We start from the raw sequence: 21,531 nt of genomic DNA on the forward strand, positions 1-21,531 counted from the left end.
GTGTGTGTGTGTGTGTGTGTGTGTGTGTGTGTGTGTGTGTGTGTGTGCACGCGTGCGCACACCACATGCATGTCTGGTCCCTGTGGGGGTCAGGAGATTGAGGCATCCAGGAGGTGTCTGAGTCACGAGGTGGGTGATAGAAACTGAACCTAAGTCCTCTGCAGTAGCAGCCAGTGTTCTTAACCTTTGCACCATCCCTCTAGTCACTCCTTTTTCTTTCTCTTTTTAAAAGTTCTCAGAGCTGCAGCTAACCAGAGGGAGGAGCTACAACTAACTGCTTATCCCGAGAGCAGAGTTCTGCACCTTCTAACAAGCTGTCTATCCTGGGAGCAGAACTCTGCACTCTCGATCTAGCAGAAGCTGGGAGAAACCACTTCCCACAGTGGGTTCATGTGCTGTAGCTTAGATCTGGAATGCTCCCAAGTGCCACATGTTAAAGGCTTGGTCCCTACTGTGAGGTGGTAGAGCTCTAAAGATGTGGGGCGACAGGGACATTTAAGTTCACCTAGGTATGCCCACAAAAGGGAGATGGGCCTAGACCCTTCTTTCCTCTCTTTTATTCCAACTGACCATGTAGTGAAACCTCTAAAACCATGAGCCCAAACAACTTTTCCTTTGTGGCTTACTATCTCCGGTTATTCTGTTACAGTGAGGAAAAGCTGACTAACACAATGTCCCTTGCACTTAGGAACAGCTTACCCATTCCACCTCACCTGCTCCCAGGGGTTCACACAACATGTCCCAGTATAACTCATTGCATACAAAAGGACTCCATTGCTGATCTTCACCAAGGCAACATATAGTCAAAAGTACTGGAGAGCACTAACTGTTTTGCCCAGGGCCTTCCTCCTCAAGGAAAATGCAGATCCCATGAGAAACATGAGGAGAAAAACCCAGGAATGGTAACAGGCAGCCCTGCTTCCCAAGGAAGTCCCAGACCAGACCCCACACCTCCTGCCCTCCTATGGGTTTCCACAATTTTCTTAGCTGTGTCATCTGAGAGACTACCCTTCACCTCTCAGTCCACCCCCACCCCATGGGACCCCAATTAAACCATACAGGATCCCATCATTGTCAAGTGAGGAATCAGACTATGGCTGGTCGTAGATGTGGACTTCACATAAAAAATGGGCTGACTGCTGGCCTATCTGAGGCTAATGGCTGTGAATGTCATGCTGCTGTTGTTCCCATATGCTGATGGTCCCTCTAAAAAGAGGCCCTGCCCACCCTTCCTTCCTGATGACCCTTCCAGCTACCTAAGCAATCTCTGCAGGTATGTCTAACCACCCTCACCTGAGACTGAGCTAAGGGCTGGGATGGGCACTGTTACAGGTCCGGTGTGTGTTCCCACTCATCGTGGGTGTTCATGATGATGACAACTATACCCAAACATCATCAGCTCCTCGGACGCTCAGAAGACATAGGCAAAGCTTAGAATATGTGAATGCAAACTGCTGTAACACTGCCTGAGACCTAACAGTGGTAAAGACTCACCCACCCAGTTCTGATTTATTCTTCTCCTAACCATGAAGAAAGGCCTTCCCTGACCATCTCACCAAAAACAGTCCTTCCCACAATGCTCTGGCCCCATGCCCCATTTTATGCCACTTTCTTTCCAGCAATGAGTGTTGAATATCTTCACTATGCCAGACAGTCACTTGCTTATTTGGCCCTGGCACTGACATATACACTTTTCTGGAGAGCAGGCATCTTGCCTGCCTAGCCTCATTATCATAAGCCAGGCTCAAAGGGCTTCCATATACCTGTTTACCAGGCTCAGGGCTTGGTGGGAAAATGGGATGAAGAGATAAAGGAAGGACCTTCCAGAAAGAAGCCTGTGAGCTAGCCTCATGCCACTAGCATTGTCTGGCCTTGCTGCCCAGGGCTTCTGCAATAGCAAGATATTGAGGACAGTAGTTCCTAACCCCAAGGAAGCACAGGTTTGGGTTGGCCATTTCTTGTCTTGGCTCAGTTTAGGGGAGAAAACACCCTTTATATAATATAGACAGACCTCCTTTCTAGAAGTTTTTACAAAAAGTTGAGCTCTTTTTTTTTTTTTTTTTAAGGAAGAATGAATATTTCCCTTTTTTTGTGGGTTCCATCAAAGTTACGTTTTTTGTTGTTGTTGTTGTTGTTTGTTTGTTTGTTTTTATACTACAGAGCTGGGATCATCATTCCCACCTGTGGATCAATATCTTCAACATTAAACAATTAAAGTTTCAGCCCCAAAGGAAACCATAATCTAATAACTGACTACTGTCCTTCTCACAGGCTGTAGGACATGGGGAGCTGGGTGCTGCTCTTGGCCACAAAACCTTGACACTCATGTCCTGGTTCTGGCCATCCCTCATACTCCTCCCATCGGTCCTAGCCCCGTCCTCTTCTTCTGCCTCAGTTCTGACTGGACCCAATTCAGACAGTGCATGGCCTACTTCCCCAGGACCTACTAAAATCACTACCACTGCTCTCAGGTAGTGAGGCACCCCTCACCTCTTTCAGTAGCTTCTGCACAGCTCCTCTGCGGGACTGATAAAAATCAGCAGAGTGAGGCTGGATATCAGTAAAGCGCCTGCTGCACCAGTATGAGGACCTGAGCTCTGCTCTACAGTGCTCATGTACAAGAGGGCTATGGTGATGTGTGTCTGTCTAGCACTGACAGACAGCTGGATCCCCAGGGCTCACCGACCAACCAATCTAACCAAACAAGTGAACTCTGGGTTTGGGAAAAAGCCTAAATAGAAGATAGAGAGCAAGAGAGAAAGACACTTGATGTCAAGCCTCTACACACATGCTCACATATAAAAACGTGCTTGTACACGCACACACGCACGCACACACACAGGGATAGATAACAGTGGTTACAACAGTATTGGCTAGCTGCTAAGTACAGAACAGCAGAACACAGATGGGTATATAGGTAAGTGAATTCCATATGACATCATTTTGTTCATTTCTTCAAGCTTCCAATAAACAAACGATGGCTCAGTGAGGTTAACTTATCAGAAAGCAAATTACTGTCTTGGGACAAAGGTGAGATGTGAACTCAGAAGTAAATGATTCCAAATTAGGTGTGTCTGATTCCAGGGCCACTGCTGCTTAGTCCCTGAGTCCCTGACAGCTGAGAACATGCCAGCTGATGTGCTTTCCAGAGGCCAAAGCCACACAGTCACTACTATCATTACAATGTCATCATGGCCTAGAACTGCTATACAGACCATGGTGGCTCTGAACTTAAAGATTTCCTGCCTCAGTATCCCGAGTGCTGGCCTAGGCAAGCACCCCTACACAAGACTCATGGTTATTATTCTACATGATGACCATACAAGATAAGCAGCACTGCTCTAATTCTGCAAACAAACAAACTAAGGCGTGAGCTTGATATGGAAAGGCATTTGCTGCCAAGTGGAAGGAGAGAACTGAGGCACACATGGCATACACTGCACACACAGGGATAAATATGTGTAACGGTTTTTAAAGTAAATAAACAAATTGCCCATTGTGACAGGGTTGCTATTCATGTCTTTCTTTTCCAGAACTCTTTGCATTTTCTAAAATATCACACAGTAGCCCGGTAGTGATTTAGGATGCTGAAAAAAAAATGAACAAGAAAGGAGTTCTACTCCATCACTCCTGTGCATTATACACACTGGAAACAGTGACCCGGCCATGAAGTGCAGAGTGATGAGGCAATTTCTATATTAGGAAGAAAGGCTGCAGATTTTCACAAATGAGGGAGATCATCTAAGAAGGAAAATGCAGAAAACTACAGGGGATACTCAGTGCAATTATGTCATTGTAAGGAACTGAGTTGTTTCTGTTTCTCTAACTTTCCAATTCCTGTATGACAAGCACATACTGGTTTTTATGGTTTTAACGTGTCTCCTTTCTTTTCTTCTTTTTTAGAAATTGTCTGTTGCCAGACTGGGAACAGGCACTTTTAGGGGCTGATTAAGGCTAATTCAAGACTTTCAAATGTCCAAATTATCTCTGTTGATTTCTTTTGAACAGACTAATTTCATTTTCTATTAAACTTATTTGCAGCTCAAAACCTTTTTTGATTATTTGTTTGGTGTAGTAGCAATGCTACAACTGTTGAGGAATCACATTTTCATGATGGCTGATGAGGAACAGCATTAGACGCGTGGGACAAAGAGAAAAAAAATCTTAGGCCTACTCTCTCACGTGCATGTCTGTGTCCTGACAGGCAGAAGGCCCACTTGGCTAGGAGAACTGCTGCAAGAGCTACACTGTGGCTATCTACTGGACTGGAGCTGACACGTCACATGTCCTGATTTTCCTGAGCCACTGCTGTGGGACATGCCCTCAGATGGTGGAATTAACTGCTTCTTCCGGGGCCTTCCCAGCCATGAGGACCCTTCCAGAAGGACACGGTGCAACTGTGTATCAGCAGAAGCAAGAGCAGAGATGCTTGACACTTCCCTCACTGTGATTGGTCCTGCCTTTCTTTGAACTTCCCCTCATTATAGAGCACAAGTATGGCCAATGTTTTGCAATGTCACTTTCCTGCTTAATTAAACACCTTGAACAACTGACCAGAGATTCCCACAGTGAAGGGCAACTCTTGCAGCAAATGTATACTTGCCTTTCATTAAATAAATAACTAAAGTTGTTGAATTACTTAATTGATTTTGAGACAACATCTCACTCTTTAGCCCATGATGGCCTGAGACTTACTATGTAGTTCAGACTGGCCTTGAACCCATGGCAATCCTGTGTTAGTGACAATCTCAGTGCTGGGAGCACAGACACAAGCTACCATTTCTGAGCTGCTTATTATCTCATTTTTTTAATTATTTTTTGAAAAAAAGAAAAAAGTAGTTAATTTGAAGATAAAGCAAAAAAAAAAAAGTTGAGTGAAAAAAAAAAAAAGGTAGAGGAGGGACTGCCCATATAAAAACTAAAAACTCACCAATTAGAGAAAATATTTTGGTTCCTATACATTGTAAAGTTAAAAATCATACCACCTTTTAAAAAGCCTGTTTAGCTTCTACCATTCAAAAGAAGGAGGTTTTAACATTTAAGTCCAGGCTGTTATTAAAATGAGAAATCAATCTGCATGACTTAGGTAGTCTGAAGTCCTGTGTGGTGACAGTTGGTCACCCCGAGGCGTTAAACCGATTCTCCTCCTGCCTGGGCTATGCAGACAGCTCAATTTTCCATTTCATTTCCTATACTACTATATGAATTTTTTTTTAATGTTTGGAAAAAAATGGGAGTAGACTATAAATTCTCCAGCTGAATTTTTTCCTTTTTGGCATCTGAAATAAATAACTTTGCAAGCTAGTATGTGAGGTCTACAGCACTGTTTAATGGCTACATAACACTAATCCATCTTCTGTGATCTCTTTAGAGTGAGTATTGCTTGCTGAGGTAGATTATATTAGTACAGATTTCATGGGTGGCACAGATTCCCTCCTGGAGAGTACTCTCATTCGAGGATCAGGCCTCTTGGCTCATTATCACTATCTGATGAGTCCCGTGGAGGGATGCCCAGCCAGACGCTTTGGCACCCCTGCGCACAGGCTTCCAATGCTGGAGCGTGGCTCTTCTCCCTTCCCCACAGCAGCATGCCCTAGTTAAGTACTTCCTCTTAGCTCTAAAGTGCTAGCAGAGAGATCACATGGCACACATGGGGCTAGAGTCAGAGTAGGAAATAGAGATGTGACAAAATCATTGTAAGCTGGGAGGATTTGAGGGTGTCTTGTCGTAACAGCATAAGTATTAAAATGAGAAACAACTAAAAAACTGTAGCAAGTCTCTAGCTAGTGCCAAAGGTTGGTCGTGAAGGCTTGGCCCCTTCCCCGAGCCCCATCGGTCCACTGAACTACCTGCACAAAAGCACAGCAGCACCTCCAGCAGCTTGTGAAGGATGGGCTTCCCAAGCTCTCTACTTGCAGAACTTATTTGCCTGAGAATTTTCTACATGTCCTAAAACATGGAGGTACATAACACAGGCTTACAAATTAAACATTTACAGGCAAGCAATAATTTAAAACCTATTTTAGAATATTTATTCTCTGGTATGCATAATTTTTTTTTAATTTGTAAAAGATAAAATCAAAATTGCAATGCTAATGAGATGAAATGTGCTGTCTGAATTCACATAAAGCATAAAATCTTAGCTGAATGTTGAATACAGCAGGACCTAGAACATCTTCAACAATGTTTAAGAATTGAACAATATTTATATATTATAATTATCAACACTGACAAGACTGGGCAAAGATATGCCATACAGAATGGCAGAAGCAGGTCTAGAGCCTACTTTAGAAATTGTTAGAAATTTCTAATCCCAAACCAAAATTCATGAGAGTTCTTCATGAAACTCACATCAGCAACTCAAACAGCAATCTTTGAAATTAAACATTCTAGTCCCCAAGGACTTTGGGACAGAGTTATTAAAAGTCTTTCTGGATGAAGCCCTTATACTTCTATGAGTGCAGAAAACCTTCCATGTACTCTGAAAGCACTGTTCTTCATAACATACAACAACAGTCTCAAATCTGAGCAGAGTTCCAGAGACACACAGTACAAACATGCGTGCTGTGTTTCAAAGCCAAAGCAGGTGAAGTTGTGCATGCATCAGGCAGTGCTGTCAGAAACACACTGAACTCACTGCATGCTTGGTTCTCAATTAATTTCCAGTCATTGTAGTGTTCATAAGTGCTTTCCTGTTGTCAAATTTCTCATGATCCCCAGACTCAACTCTGTGACCCCCACCATATGGGACCATGACCCACAGTTTGAGAAGCTGGGGTTTAGATGAAGAAGAGCAGCTGGGTGGTATTTGGGTTTGTTTGCTCTTTATCTCTGACTTTCTTCTATCAGCACTGTTCAGAAGACTCACCCACATTGCTGCCCATAAACACAAATCTTCAACCTGTGGCTGTATGGTGCCCCACTAGATGAATGAATAACCTACACATCTATTCTTTTGTGCACATGCTTGTCACAGTTGCTATTTTGCCTTATTATGTGGTTTGATACAGTTTTTCCTTCACTAAATTTAACTCTTTAGTAACAAGAACTTAAGTCTACCTTTCTGCTTGCTGAAGTATAACCCTTAGCAAGTGAATGATGCAGAACAAAGAGAACAGGAGACATTGTAACAGGGCCCAAAAGTGGGACCTTCTCCCAGGTGCAAAGTCTGTCTCATGAGTAAGTTAAATAATTTCCCAACCCCTTCTTGCTGTAATCTATAAGTTTCCCTATACATTCAACTTTAATTCAGCCCTTAGGTTATTAAACAATTCCTGCCTTATAATGCCAATTAAAATATTTAGATGTTATTAGTCAAAATGTGCAGATATGCAAAGTCTCTTGGCCCATCATAGAAGACTGTTTACTAAAATTCTAAATGCCTGGGAAGTTCCCTGCTTCCCAAGTCAGAACATTGTCATCATTGTGTTATCACCACATTCAAGAGATAAAACCTTTCTATTCAATTAAATAGTTGTTTTCTTTTTTTAAAAAAAAATATGCACTTGAATAGAGTAAGAGGAACAGCTATAACAAAACAAAACAAAACAAAAACAAAGTCTTGTGCAAAACAGAGTAGGAAAAGTGATCCTGGGAGGTCTCACAGCTCAGTGTTCCCAGAGTAATCCTGTACTCTGCCCTTGATGTCTGAAGGAAATGGGAAAAAAGGAAGACCGTATCAAAACATGGGAGCAGATGTGACTCTTGGCTGCTGAGAAAAACAATCTCATATTTTCAAAACAGAATCTTTCCCATCATGCATCTAAGCTATAATTTGGACACACACAACTCATGTTTCATCTGTGCATGTCTGTCTATTCAGTTCATAAATATTTAGTGATATGAACTGATCAAGGTCCTAGAAAAAAAATCAGTGCTTACAGCACAGAGACAATGAGCAGTATTTAATCACATAAGCAAATTAAACAGATCAGAAAGTGACATAAAGCAAGAATGCATGGTAGAAAGCAAAGCAGGTGGTTAGTAGGTATCTTCAGGTGGAGGTGATAAGGCCAGATTTTCAAACCTAGAAATGTTTGAGAATGCAAACTCCAAGAAGAACCAGAAGAGAGAAAAAAAAAATAAGGACTAAGATTCCAAAGGAAGCCTGCAAACTAAATGAGATTGTTAGTGTCCCAGGCTTTGCCAAACCCTAGAGGAAGAGCTGGGTTGTATATAGAATTTTCTCTTACCAGTGAAGTTTCCCAAACTTTTCATGAGATAATTTTCTTTAACAGAATCTAGATGTGTGGCCTTCTTCTACTCCTAAAGCTGTGATTAGAATTTTCCTATCAGAGCTGGCAAGATGATCCAGTGCTTAAAAGTGTTCATTCCTCAAACCTGACAACCTGAGTTAGATCCCTAGGACCCATGGTAGCAAAGGACAGATTCTATACAGTTGTCCTCTGGCTTCCACATGTATTCCTAGCATGTATTTCTCACTCATATCATATCACATAAGAAATAATAAAAACAAACAAACAAAGGATTTTTGTCAATATTCTCATAGTTCAAGTAAATGCAGTACAGAGATGACTGGCTGTGTTATTTGGCACATCGGAAGAACTTAGAAACACTACAGCTGTAGCTACTGCCATTGTTATCATTATCCCAACTATCATCATCAACCCACAACACCACTAATCATCATCACCATTATCAACCATCACCATCACTACCATAAATTATCATCATCACCAGCACCATCATCAACCAACAATCATCAAAACTCAACCACCATCATCAACTATCACCACTATCAACCATCGTCACCGTGATCATCCATTATCAACAATCATGAACCATCAACCACCATTATCATTATCAAACGTTACTATCATCCATCATTATCAATTATCACTATTACCATCATTATCATCTATCAACATTAACCATCATCACACATCATCACCATCAACCACAATTATCATCAACCATCACCATCATCAATCACTTGCCATCATCAACTATGATCACCATTGTCAATAACCATCATTACCATCAAGCATTATCACCATCAACCAACCATCATTATCATTATCAACCATCCTAAATGCCATCACCATCATCATTATCATAGTCCCTCTCCTTTGTTTGGGAGCTAAGTTAAGAAAGAGGTGGCAGGCCAAGAAGATGGTCCAGTTGATAAAGTGCTCACCTTCTAAGTGTAAGAACCTGAGTATGGATCCCCATAACCTGCACAAAAATCCAGGTGTAGTAGTGTGCATCTGTAATTCAGGTGATGAGATGGGAGGCAGAGACTGGCAGATCCAAGTTTGCTGACTGTCTTGGTGATGTTCCAGGCCAATGACAGACCCTGTCTCAAACACAAAAAATAGTGGAAGGCACCTAGGAGTAACACTTAAAGATTGTCTTACTGCCACATGAACACGACATTATGTGGACACATCTGTACACACGTGAACATCCCTCTACACACAGAGAGAGGGGCAGGGTTTTTCTCTTAGAAAGCATGGAATTAGAAGGTAGATACACCCAGACCGTCAGCTCAGCTCTGCTGCTCACTGCTGTAGGATCCTGAGCATGCACCTAACCAACTTTCTCTTACACAAAAATACTTGCTCTTGTGAAATTGTGAAGAACAGGACTTGTACTTATGAAAGGCTGAACAAACAGCACTTGCCTTATTCACATTTCCCCTATCTTTTCTTCATAAATAGATTAGTGAAAAAGTGAGTAGGGAAGAAGTGGATTTGGTGACACAGCTTTGTCACTGAAACTTTCTACCAGGTGAATTCCTTTTGCTAAGACACACGTCTGCTTTCCCTTTGTGTTCTTCTAACTTGAGTATTCCAAGCCTGGTTCTTGCCACACCTTTCATGGGCTCCCTGCTCTGCACCTGACCCCTGTCAGCTGGGCCAGCAGTATTCAGATCCCAGAGCTGAGATTCCTTTTGCCCATCTCCTCTTCCAGTCCTGGACTGAAACCATTGTACTGTTTGGCATCCCAATCAGCACAGGACACATTTTCCACAGCCTTGTCTCTCTGCCCCTGGAAAACAGTTCCATATGGCTGCCAAGTCAGGCTGCCTCTTCTAGGTGCAGACAGTGGAGCAGTCTGACAGTCGCACACTGCTGGGAAGCCTGGCACAGAGCTGAGAACTCAGGCTCCTGGGAGGAGGCTGCTGGCGGCATGAGGAGATAACCTCTCAAGGTTAGGCTTGAAATGCTTCTCTGTATATGAGAGAGGGGGAGACGGAGATACAAAGCTTAGAGCAACAGCTCCACCTTCTCTGCCTCATTAGGAAACCAAGACTTCTTGATGCCCAGCTCCAGAAAAGAAAACCTCAAAGCTCCCAGCCCTCCTGGTATAATGTGGTGGTTCAGAGATTAACGTGATGTGAATTTCTCCTGAGGCTGGCACGATTCAAGGTCCAAAGATCTCAATCCAGAAGGCATTTATTCACAACATGTCTATTTCTTCAAGCCCAGAAATAAAATAATCATTACCTCTGTGCCATAGGCCTCAGGGAAGCATTCATCACATAAACATAAGCCCTAGGAGCTGACATCTGAGCAGATGCAGGCTGCCTCGAGACAGTTCCTACACAGTGCCCCCTGCAACTTTAGGATCAGCAGTGGGCTGAGCAGCAGTGGCACCAGCAGATGAGAAGCTGCAGCATGGTGATACCTGTTCCAGAAACTTCAGGTTCGGCTCAAGTTAGCCCCTCTAGCAAGGAAAGAGACTTGAGTAAGGTACTTCCAGCAAAGTAAGTACTTGAATCCTAATACAAGTTTCATCTGGGTTGAATCCAGAGAAACCCTGGTTCTTAGGCTGGTTGATCACAAGCCTCAGGGACCTACCTGCCTCCTCCTCCCCAGCACTGGGACTACCGTACACATTACATACCAGCATTTTCATATGGGCTCTGAGGATGGAACTCAGGCCTTCAACACTGCCATTACCAATGTTCTCATCACCAATGGAGCATCTCCCCAGCTTCTGGACAAGATAGTTCTAAGACCATTATGCCATCGTGTGTCTAGGAGTCTTGGAGGTACATGCTTGCAGCAGCTCTACTCACTGGATTCTCTCAATGCATGCAGAAGGGAGTCAACACAGTGACTCCCACATTTTGGATGTTCACTGCTATTTCCCCAGGACAGGGGACATGCCCACAGAACAGAAGGCATTTCCCTAACTTTATTTTCTAACAGTTCTAAGAACCTGCTTGGCCTGAGCTCTTAGGCCCACCTACCTAAGGTGCTCAATCTGAGACCTTGAGTACGCAAAGACTCATGGGAAAGTCTGTGGATGGCAGCTGATATGTGGGCCTGCCCTGTGGCTCGGCTCCATGGAAACTAAACCACTCTGGTAACACTAAATAGGGAAATACTGAGGACAAGAAATTCATTCCAGCCAGGGCAGGGCCTGTTAAAAGCACTCAACAAAGACTCAAGAATCAATGGAAAGAGTGGGCATCAGAGAGAACAGATGGGTGGCTAGGAGTTGAAGAGTTTGATAAAAAAAAAAAGCCTAAAGGTAGAACACTGATGGGGTGGTGCAAGAATGGCAGAACTGTAACCTAGGGTAGGGCTTTATTAGAGACCTAGGCCCTTGTGATAATACTTCATTCGTCCACCAGTCTAGGAAATGTGCAACAAGCTAGCCTGTGCTTGACCCTGGAGTCAGTGGGAAGCAGCTGGCACACAGCCGACCCTGGACACTGGCCATCTAATTTAGTTACCTATGTCTGCGTCTACAAGTCATAGAAATACCAGGCCAGAAACCTAAACTTATGACTGTGTCCACTGTAGCTGGACCACCTCGGCATAAGCTGAGAGGTTGTGGATGCCATTCCCACTGTTCTTAGCACCCCGGTGTGGGAGCAAGCCTTTAGTTTCTAGTCCGGGTTCTGCCAGTTATGGAGAACCCAGAAAGAGCTTCCCCTTCTCCCATGGACATGTGCCCTGAAAGTACCATGCCCACACTGAGTCAGTGCCAACCATGAAACAGAGGGACCTCTTCTATGAGGGCAGCTAAGGTGAGGAGTCATTGGGCTGCAGCTGCCCATCAAGATCTACTGCAGTCTGGTTGTGCCTTGTGCCAACTGAGAGTCCTCAGCAGCTCCACGGAGAATAGGAGTCTTAGTGAAACTGAGCCAGTAAACTTAACCTATCACATGTTTACAGCATTGGTCCAAAGTAACACCAAAGGTACTTCTGTCTTAAAATGATGGTGTCACCCTCTAAACAAGCACTGATTAAAATCTGTACAAGGACGAGTAGTCCCTCAAAAAGTCGCAGGCTAATAATATCAGGAGCAACTAGGTTAATCACAAAAGAAAACATTTTCCCACCATACAGCTATCCATGAATGCAAAGCAAGCAGGCAGGCTTTGTGCTGCGGTGTTCATATGCAGTTCAGGCTGCCAGGAGAATAAGAGCCTATAAACTTTGCCTATGTTCTTCCAAGAGCTCTGCAGAGAAAGTCACTGGGAGAGGGAGACACACCAAGAAGCCACCGTGCCACCTGGCCTACTAGCCTCTGCCCAGGGTACTCTAAGTTCCCTCTTTGTGCCAAGCACTAAGGGTGGGAGAGAGCAGAAAGGAAGGAGGGATGGAGGTCAAGGTCCTGGAAGAGGAGATAACAAAAGAGGCAGAGTCAGCTAGGGAGGGAAGAAGACCTGGACAGGAAAACAACAAACAGACAACAGGGAAAAGAGAAAGACTAGAAGATGGGGAAGAAGGGATTGAACAAAACAGGAGAAAGTTATCTCTGCTCTCCAGGCCTGCAGGCTTCTTGTTTCTTCCTTGCCCCTGGCCCTCAAGCGAGTGTGGGGAACCAGTACTGTCTGCCATGAACCTGTCTCCCTCCATGGGAGCTCACAGTGGAACCTGGGCTCATGATGTCAAATCTAAGCAGCAGCATTTGCTGGGATGACCCAACCAAGAGGGAAGGTCTGTCGGCCATAGGTGCTAGAACTCACACTGTACAGTACCCTAGGCCAAATGTCACCCTTCCTGCCAGAAGGCCTTTGTGGATCCATTAACTCCCCTTAGAGAGGCTGTAATAACTTGTGCTTTGTACTAGTAGAAAGCGGGAGAGAAGGGCCAGAGCACGCTCCTCCTGTGACTCCAGCATATGTCTGAAACTAAAGCTGAACACAACTACAGACTATATCCCTATCTTGACTAAGTTAGCTTTCAGGGAAGTCACCTTAATGAGGCTTCTTTTCAACTGGGATTGGTACACCCCAGCAGATGGAAAATGATTCCTGGACTATGTACATTTAGGGGACCCTGGAGACAGCAGGTCTGCCTGCCACACTGCAGCTGGGATCCTGTTAGGTTTGGGGTGGGGCATAAAATATATACCACAGGTGGTATTTGAATACTCAGCAGTGCTATTTGGGAGGTATCTTAGTTAGGGTTTCATTACTGTGAAGAGACACCATGACCATGGCAACTCTTATAAAGGAAAACATTAACTGGGGCTGGCTTACAGTTCCAGGGGTTTAGCCCATTATCATCAAGGCAGGAAGCATGGCAGCATCCAGGTAGGCATGGTGCTGGAGAAGGAGCTGAGAGTTCTACATGTTGATCTGCAGGCAGTGGGAGACTGCCACACTAGGCCTAGCTCAAAGTCCAGCACTATAGTGACACACCTACTCAACAAGGCCACACCTCCTAATAACATCACTCCCTATGGGCCCAAGCATTCAAACACATGCATATGGGGGACATACCTATTCAAACCACCACAGAAGGGAATGGAACCTTTTGGGGCAACAGGCATAGCTGGAGTGGGTAAGTCACTAGGAGTGAGACTCTGAAGGTTCTAGCCTGGCCCTCTTTCTAGTCCTAGCCCTAGCTCCATGTCTGCTACATCTGTATGACTAGCTATTGCCAGCTCCCTCCACTATGCATTAAGAGGTTCCAACCGCCTTCACTGCCATGCCTTCCCATCTGTGATATAAACTAACATTTAAATAGGGACCCAAATAAATCCTTCCTCCCTTAAGCTGAGGTATTTGGTCGCAGCAGTGAGAGAGGCTAATGACTACCACTCCATTTCCCTCACCTTCCTCATTCCTCAGGGGACTTGTGCCTCTCTGCATCTCCGCTTCTCTCCCCTCAACAGTCATGCTGCCTGTAACCTATCACTACTTCTCCTCACCCTCTGATCTCCTAGTAATCACCCCACTGTGGTTGTGACAAAGACAAGTCCCTGCTGCTCACTCTGACCTGAACGTCCCCAACAGTGGTTGGCTATGCCTTTTACTTTCCTGAAGATAGTTCCTAATACCTATTATTCAACAATTATACACTTGAACTTGCCCAAGCAAAAGCCCTGCTTTCAATCCAAAGTATATACTTGGCAAATGATCATACAACTCTGACCACTCAACCATGAGCACAGAAGAAAGAACTGGGCAGCAGTGGATCCCCAGGACAAGCCACTGGGTCAACTCCATGTCCTATCTGTCAGGCCACTGCCCTGACATCTGTGCCTGTAGCTCTATAGCAAGGAAAGGCTATGTGTGGGTGCAGGTATAGTCCAGGATAGCAGAGGACTCTGATAGCCTGACACTTCCACCTCCCAGTCCGTGCTACTGATTTTGGGTAATCTATTGCATTTGATTTTCCTAAGAAAAAGCAAATATCAAGAAATATCAGTTACATCTGATATCTACCCATGATGTGTGTCCACTTCTACCTATAGGGTGTATCCTTAAGTTTTCAAAATAGGAATTAGACACCAACTACATCTTTCTAATCAAGAATATGATGAAAACTCTGCCACTTGATGGGCAAGGAAGCCCCTCCCCCTTACTGAATTTCTCATGGCCCTGGGGACTCAATAAGTCCTCCTTCCAGTTAGTGCAGTCTCTTCTGAGACTGTGAGAACATTGCCTTATCACCAGTACCAGCTGCTATGGTAGCAAGGACAGTGAGTAGTGGGGAAATAAAACAGGGGACAGAGCCTTTAGAGGACTGTGGTCATGAGATTGCTTCACCAAAACAAATCCATGGCATTTGCCTATGAGATGGATGTGTAGGTAGAGAGCTCCATGAGAGCAACAATATCAGAAACTGACCCAGTGCAAGTTCCTCAAGCCATGACTACCATCACTTCATCTGACACATGGGCCTGAGGACAGCAGTGTCCAGTTCGTGAGTCAAAAAATGCATGAAATGACAGTGAGCATCCAGGTACATCAGCTCTCACTTCCCACGAAGCCTCCTGGGATCCTTGGTGCCTCCCACAGACACCGCCCTTGACCTGTAGCTGCCCAAATGTAGGTCCTGTGTGCCCACCACACCTTCCAGACCCTAGGTCTATCAGAAATAAGGGAGCCTTATTCCTTGTAGCAGATGATACAAAAAGCTTGACAGACTGGATGCCAGTCAGTGTTTCTCAATATGAGAACATGCCCAAAGTCATTTGGTTAAGTGAGGACTGTAAAGGGTCATGTCCACATAAATCACATGTACTCATCCATTACATGTTGATACATGTGGCCATGCCCCCATTCATAGTGCAACGTGGGCATGTTCTGTCACTGTCACCCTCCCTCCTCCTGCAGAGTAGTGCCGCTTCCTGCCGCCCCCACTAACATGTAGGGTCATGAGGAAAAGCTCCGTCTCAAGCCTGGCTCACCACTGGTTCTGCATGTTAAGCATGTCATATAGCAGGTCCTTGGTCATCAGCTTAGAGACAAATAAATTTTACAAAGAAAAAAAAATTACCCCTATTTTTAAGACAAAACCAGGAACAGAAAATAACAGTGACATCTGAAGCCCATACATTTCCCAGGAGGCTTGAGTGCCCTAGGAACAGCAGGGGACTACAGGCTGCAATCCCCAGACACTTGGTGCTGTGAGAGGGAATGTTTTCGAAAAGAAGCCTACACAGGAATTTCTCATGGCCTGTACATGTTAGCCAGAACTAGCTGGAGAAATCACAGTCACACATGAGAAAACTGCAGGACGCTCTCTAGGCCACCACATTCACAGCAGATGCAGCAGGTGGAACCAGGCATGGATTAGAGGCAGCAGCCTCAGCCTTGGAACTGGTTGGTGCCTTTCTCCAAGAGTGAAATGTCATGTTCTAGAGGTGAGGCTCCTTTCAGCCTTACTTCTGCACTGCAGCTGCCATTTCTGAATGCAGCTATGCTATCTTTCTTACTTAGCGGGTGGCCTCTCTCTGCAGAGCCACATAAAGATGGAGCCTGAGATAAAACAGACTTGAGGCACGCAAGTACACTACCTTAGGAAAGAAGATGAAAGAAAAGCCAAGAAACCCAGGCCTGGAGGCTAAAAACACTGCTCCCTCAAAACCACCTAGGGACCCATATAGCCTACTGAGCACCTGTGATCTATTATTGATAGGGAGAAAAAAAATTTCCAGCATCCTCCACACACCCATGCTCACCTTGATAAACCTTCAACCACTCTGGCTACATACATTTCTTTGGCAGGATTGTTTGGAAGAGTAGGGGGTTACTTAAATACTGAGTGAGTCTTCCTAAGGTACCACCTTTTTTCTCAGCCATGACAACACCCTGTGGCCTCTAGGCAAGAGGGCTATTTTAGAAGAAAAAGGCCTCGCTGAAACAAAGCAACATTGTACAAAGAAAACCTAATTGGGTCACACTTCTGGTGAGTGGATTCAAAAGCTGAAATTAATCTCACAAAGACAACAGATGCCAGGTGTACTTAGAGAAAAGGTACTTTTAAAAGAAAGACTCAAGGGCCTAGAACATACATGCTGAAGTGCTATTTCTTGTCAATTTAGTAGCTTAACATTTGCCAAGGTGGGGGAGGAAATGATGAGTTGTTTTAAGGTCCAAGATTACTCTCTAAACATTTTCAGTTGGCCAATAGCACAGATCTTCAACTTTTTTGTAAGCTGGGTTATCTGGAGACTCAAACATCTGCAGAGGCATAAGCTAGAATGTATTGATCAATAGCAAACTTAATTACACTGGGTAAAAGTGATGGAAAATCAAACTACAAACATAACTGTGTACTAAAAAAGGGGGGGGACAAGAAAACACTGTGCACAGAGGTGGCTTCCTGTAGGTTTGTTTCCCCTTTTTGTTTCACCGTTTTGTCTCTGGTTACTGCCTGTTGGCAGCCAGACATCAGTTGGCCCCAAAGTATAAGAAACCCTCAGGATGAAAAGCGTTAAACTGGAAAGATAACGGAAGCCAGTGTTATTTTTGTTCTGAACATTGCCAAAATGCCATTTATCACTTTGGGCACCCTGCAGGCAAAGGAGCAGTAGTTGTTAATGCACCCCTGGGGACCAGGAGGTCCTGTTACAATCCTCTTTCGCATTTGCACGAGCATGGGGGCTGACAGTTAGTGTCTGGGCAATGTAGGGAAACTGTCTTTGAGTCTTTGGCATTGGAGAATACAGTCTCTGAGCCATCCTACCAGGCAGACTTTGGGAACTTGACATCCACCAACAATATATCCTGAGGGAGCAACTCTGAAGTCCTGCTAGGACAGGAATGGTCACTGGGAGATAGCAAACTGCTCAGCGACTTCCTGAGGCAAATGCTAAGATCTGGCTTTTGAGCCTAGCAGGCTGGAAGAAAGTACATGAGTGTGCATCCATGCATACGTGCAGAGCTCACACTGCAGAGGTCCAGATGTCTGCCCATCATCTCAGGGATGCAGGTGGCTCTCTTTACAGCAAGTCAAGCCAGGCTGGGCCTCTCCCTTTGGAATAAGGCAGCTGTTCCCAGCTGTTTTTCTGGGAATTTCTGAAGAGTTGATTCTACTTACAGTTAGTGTGATTTGAATGTGAACTGTCCCCACAGGCTCACACATTTGGACACTTGGTCCCAAATTGGTTCTACTGTGAGAAGTCTATGGGACCTTTAGGAGATGGCACTGTTTGGGAAGGCTGTGGAGCCTTTAGGAGGTGGTTCTGTTTGGGAAGGCCGTGGAGCCTTTAGGCGATGGAGTCTTAATGGGGAATGTAGGTCATTGAGGTGGCCTGGAAGTTCCAAAGTACAGCAACACTTCTCTGCAACCTAAGTGCAGCCACACTGTGACCAGCCACCCTCTTCTCTTGCTACCATGTCTTCCCTGCCTTGATAGACTATGTCCCTCTGCAACTGTGAGCCAAAATAAACACTTTCTACCTTAAGCTGATTTTGTATTTCAAGGGTACTTTGTCATGGCACCAGGAAAGTAGCTAAAATAGTAAGACTGAATCTCTAAAAGCCTATCAGGGTGGCAGTTGGAGTTAAAAAGCCATGTTACTAAAGATGTGCTTGTCCATGCCTTTGTTTCCTCCTCATGAGGCAGGACAGAAGTGTTTCACCTCACAAAGCTGCTATGAGCCCTGAAGAAGCCAGTTCCCACAGCATGCAAATCAGCATAGGGATGGGGACCTGTGGCTGGTATCTATTATTTATATTACTAATTTAGCCTATTCATGCCTTATGCCAGTGTTCCCACCCGGTAGTCCCTTGACTTTATGTTCTTTTTACCACTGTGAATTTAGTATTAATCTTTAGGCTGACTCATATCCTATTTACTTAAAATTTATTTTTAAAGAAATTGTACCTCATCATGGTACATGGGAAAATAGAACTGTGTCATAACTGAGAGGCAAATGTAAAAATAAATGCAGTGAAAACAAACGACACCTGTTGTTGGCCAAAGGTATCAATCACCAGCCTCTTGTGTTATGTAAGTTGGAGACAAGAGGGCATAAAGCTGTCCTTCAGAGACTAGACAGGCATGTCTAACTTGTAACTCACAGGCCACATGTGTTCCAAAATAGTTATGACTGTGGCCCAGCACCCTATAGATGGTAATGTCCTATTGTACTATGAGATAGTTAGGCACCGCACACTAGAAACAGTAGAACATTGGTTCTCAATCTGTGGGTCTCACAGAAGCACTATGTGGGAGGGGCTCTCCCCCAAAGCTCTGCCATCCGGTTGCTGTCTTCTAAACTCTCAGCACACATGAGACCCTGCTCCCCCTCTCCCCCCACGGGGAGGCACAGCCCTCAAGCTGCATGGCCCTATTGAAGCTTCTGTCCTGATAAAGACAGAACATGGCCACCATGGGCACAGCTAGCAAGCACCTGAAACACGGTTAGTGTGACCAAGGAGCAGAAGTGCTCAATTTATTTGGCTTTAAATAATCTCAATCTAAAGGAGCCTGGCTAGTGGCTGTGGTGGGAGAGAGAACAGTTCTACTGAGAAAGCTGCACAGGGCTTCTCACAGGCATGGGGTCATTTGCGGTTATGCCTTCAGCCACCTGCAAAGGAAATCCTTTGAAAGTAGACAATAAATTGCCACAGGATGTAATGGATGATTGTCTGTTTCAGCCCTCCTCACTGGTGAAGCCCCATGTGGAGGTTTCTTTTTTAGCTCCCTGTGAGGAATTAACATCTTTTCTTGTTAGCTATGAAATCACTCAAAATAACCAACTGCATTTCCATATCACAATGGCTGCCAGGAAGCCCTTAGGAAACTCAAATCACTGGGAAGGACCATGTTGGATCTCAGAATAAATAGTTTCTACTTTTTCCTTTTCAAACCTTTGAGTTTCCATTCTATTAGACTCTGGTATATCTTTCTCTTCTTTTTATCACTCCTTCTTATGTGCTCCTCTAGAAATTATCTCAAATCTAAATAACATTCATGTTAAAAAATCTTATAAGTAATTCCCAGTGGCACCATTATTTAAATAAGTCACTTTTATCCATTATCAGTGACATGGGGAACACTATACAAAGTTTCCTAAAACGTTTCCAAACACCAACCAGAAGCACTGTAAGACAAAGACTAATACAAATGTTATATATAGAACTAGAAACTTAAACATCAAAATCCCCACAACTCTGGTTGCAAACCATCTGCAGAACATACAGGCCCTGCAGAGGACCTGAGGCACTCATGAGAATATCTTAGACAGCTCTGAGGACTGAGTGAGGACATCTGCAGTCTTGGCTTATCAAGACACCATGGTTCTTTTCAAGGGTAACCTAACTGGGCATGGCAGCACACACCTATAAACTACACACTTGCCAAGATCCTGTTTCAAAACAATAGCAATCTAGTTTTCATTTGGGACATCATGTCTCATCTTTCACGCTCAGACAAGTGGTTGAATGAGATCAGTGCCAACCTGGGTACCAGCAATGGTTACAGGAGCCAAACTGAGCCAGCCATGAAAACCAAAATCCTTCACCTAACCTCAAGATTCAGCCATAGACCTGAGATCCAAGATGGACTGAGACATGACCCAGGTCTTCGCTGAAGCCATGCAGACAGGTTGAGTGTGTGGTACTGCTGGGAAACAGCCATCAAGCCACAGACAGCCAGCAGAGTCACAGAGCAACAGCAACACAAGGCGACAATGGGAAACTCCATGTACATCCTCCCATCCTCCTGACCAAAGGCCATACACCACTCCACTTGGGAAGCTCTTGTAGATACACAAATAGTGCCAACATGCAAAGCATCATGGCTTTCCAAACATGATGTGCGCATGAAACTCCAGACACTTACCTGATACACATGGAATGCGTTGGCTGCTTTGCCTCGGAGAAACACAGAAGGGATCCAGACATTGATCAGCGCCCGATTTGATCTGACCAGAATAGAGATGAGAGGGGCATTTTTATTTACAGAAAAAAACAAAGCAGGCCAAGAGACTATTTTCTCCAATAAAAGGCATTTCAAACAAGGACACTTATACAACAGTCATACATCTAACAGGGAGATAAGGAAATATTTAATACTTATCAGTAGACCTCAGAAGACTATCTTTAAGGACCTTGGTTTAAAGGACACACACACACAAACACACACACACACACAAACACACACACACACACACACACACACACACACATACATCTCCTTTATATGGTACATAAAAGGATATGCATATACATCTAAATTTACATATGCAGTATATTCTCTGAAATAAAGTTTCATCTTGGGTTCTTACCAGCTAAGTGACCCTGGCCTAGGATGCAGCTGAAGCCCAGTAACCACATCTGATAAAGGAGGTCATACCTAGTAACACCCAGTTTCTGGAGCACCCCCATGGAACCACCTGCCTCTCCATTACCCTGGTTTCTGACCCTGATCTCCATTTTCACACAGTAGCTCAGGAAACAATACCTGTGGTTTTGAAAGTGACAGCTACCTGGGGTTGCAGGGCAGGGGCGGAGGGGGCAATGGAAAAGAATATATTAAAAAATCTCAGATGCCAGGTACAAATACCCTCCAAAACACTGTGTAAAGTGCAGTCATACTTTGCTTCAGTTGTAAACTTGATACACCTGAAAGAGGAACCTCAACTGTGGAACTGTTTCCATGGGACTGGCCTGTGGGTGTGTCTATGAGGCACGTTCTTAATTGATAACTGAAATGTGAAGCCCACTCTACTACAGCATTTCTATCTGAGGGTCAAGCTCATCTTGAACTTTGATCATTCTTTGCCCCCTCCTTGTTTTCTCATCTCCTACACCCACCATGGCAGCCTCCAAGACAGATGGGGCATATGACGACCTGTGCTGTC

The 21,531-nt window shown here is 44.4% G+C and overlaps 1 protein-coding gene across 1 annotated transcript in view; it reads right to left on the reverse strand.

The window, feature by feature from the left end:
- The window catches only part of Snx29 (sorting nexin 29), a 425,497-nt gene that overhangs the window by 75,762 nt on the left and 328,204 nt on the right, over positions 1–21,531 (reverse strand). Inside the window, exon 18 of the mRNA XM_055597769.1 lies at positions 20,511–20,592. Within this exon, the coding sequence (XP_055453744.1) occupies positions 20,511–20,592 (82 nt within the window). The remainder of the gene's footprint in view (positions 1–20,510; positions 20,593–21,531) is intronic.

This window comes from Psammomys obesus, unplaced genomic scaffold (assembly GCF_907164565.1).
Source record: "Psammomys obesus unplaced genomic scaffold, mPsaObe1.curated_primary_1811, whole genome shotgun sequence".
NCBI classification, from domain to species: domain Eukaryota; kingdom Metazoa; phylum Chordata; class Mammalia; order Rodentia; family Muridae; genus Psammomys; species Psammomys obesus.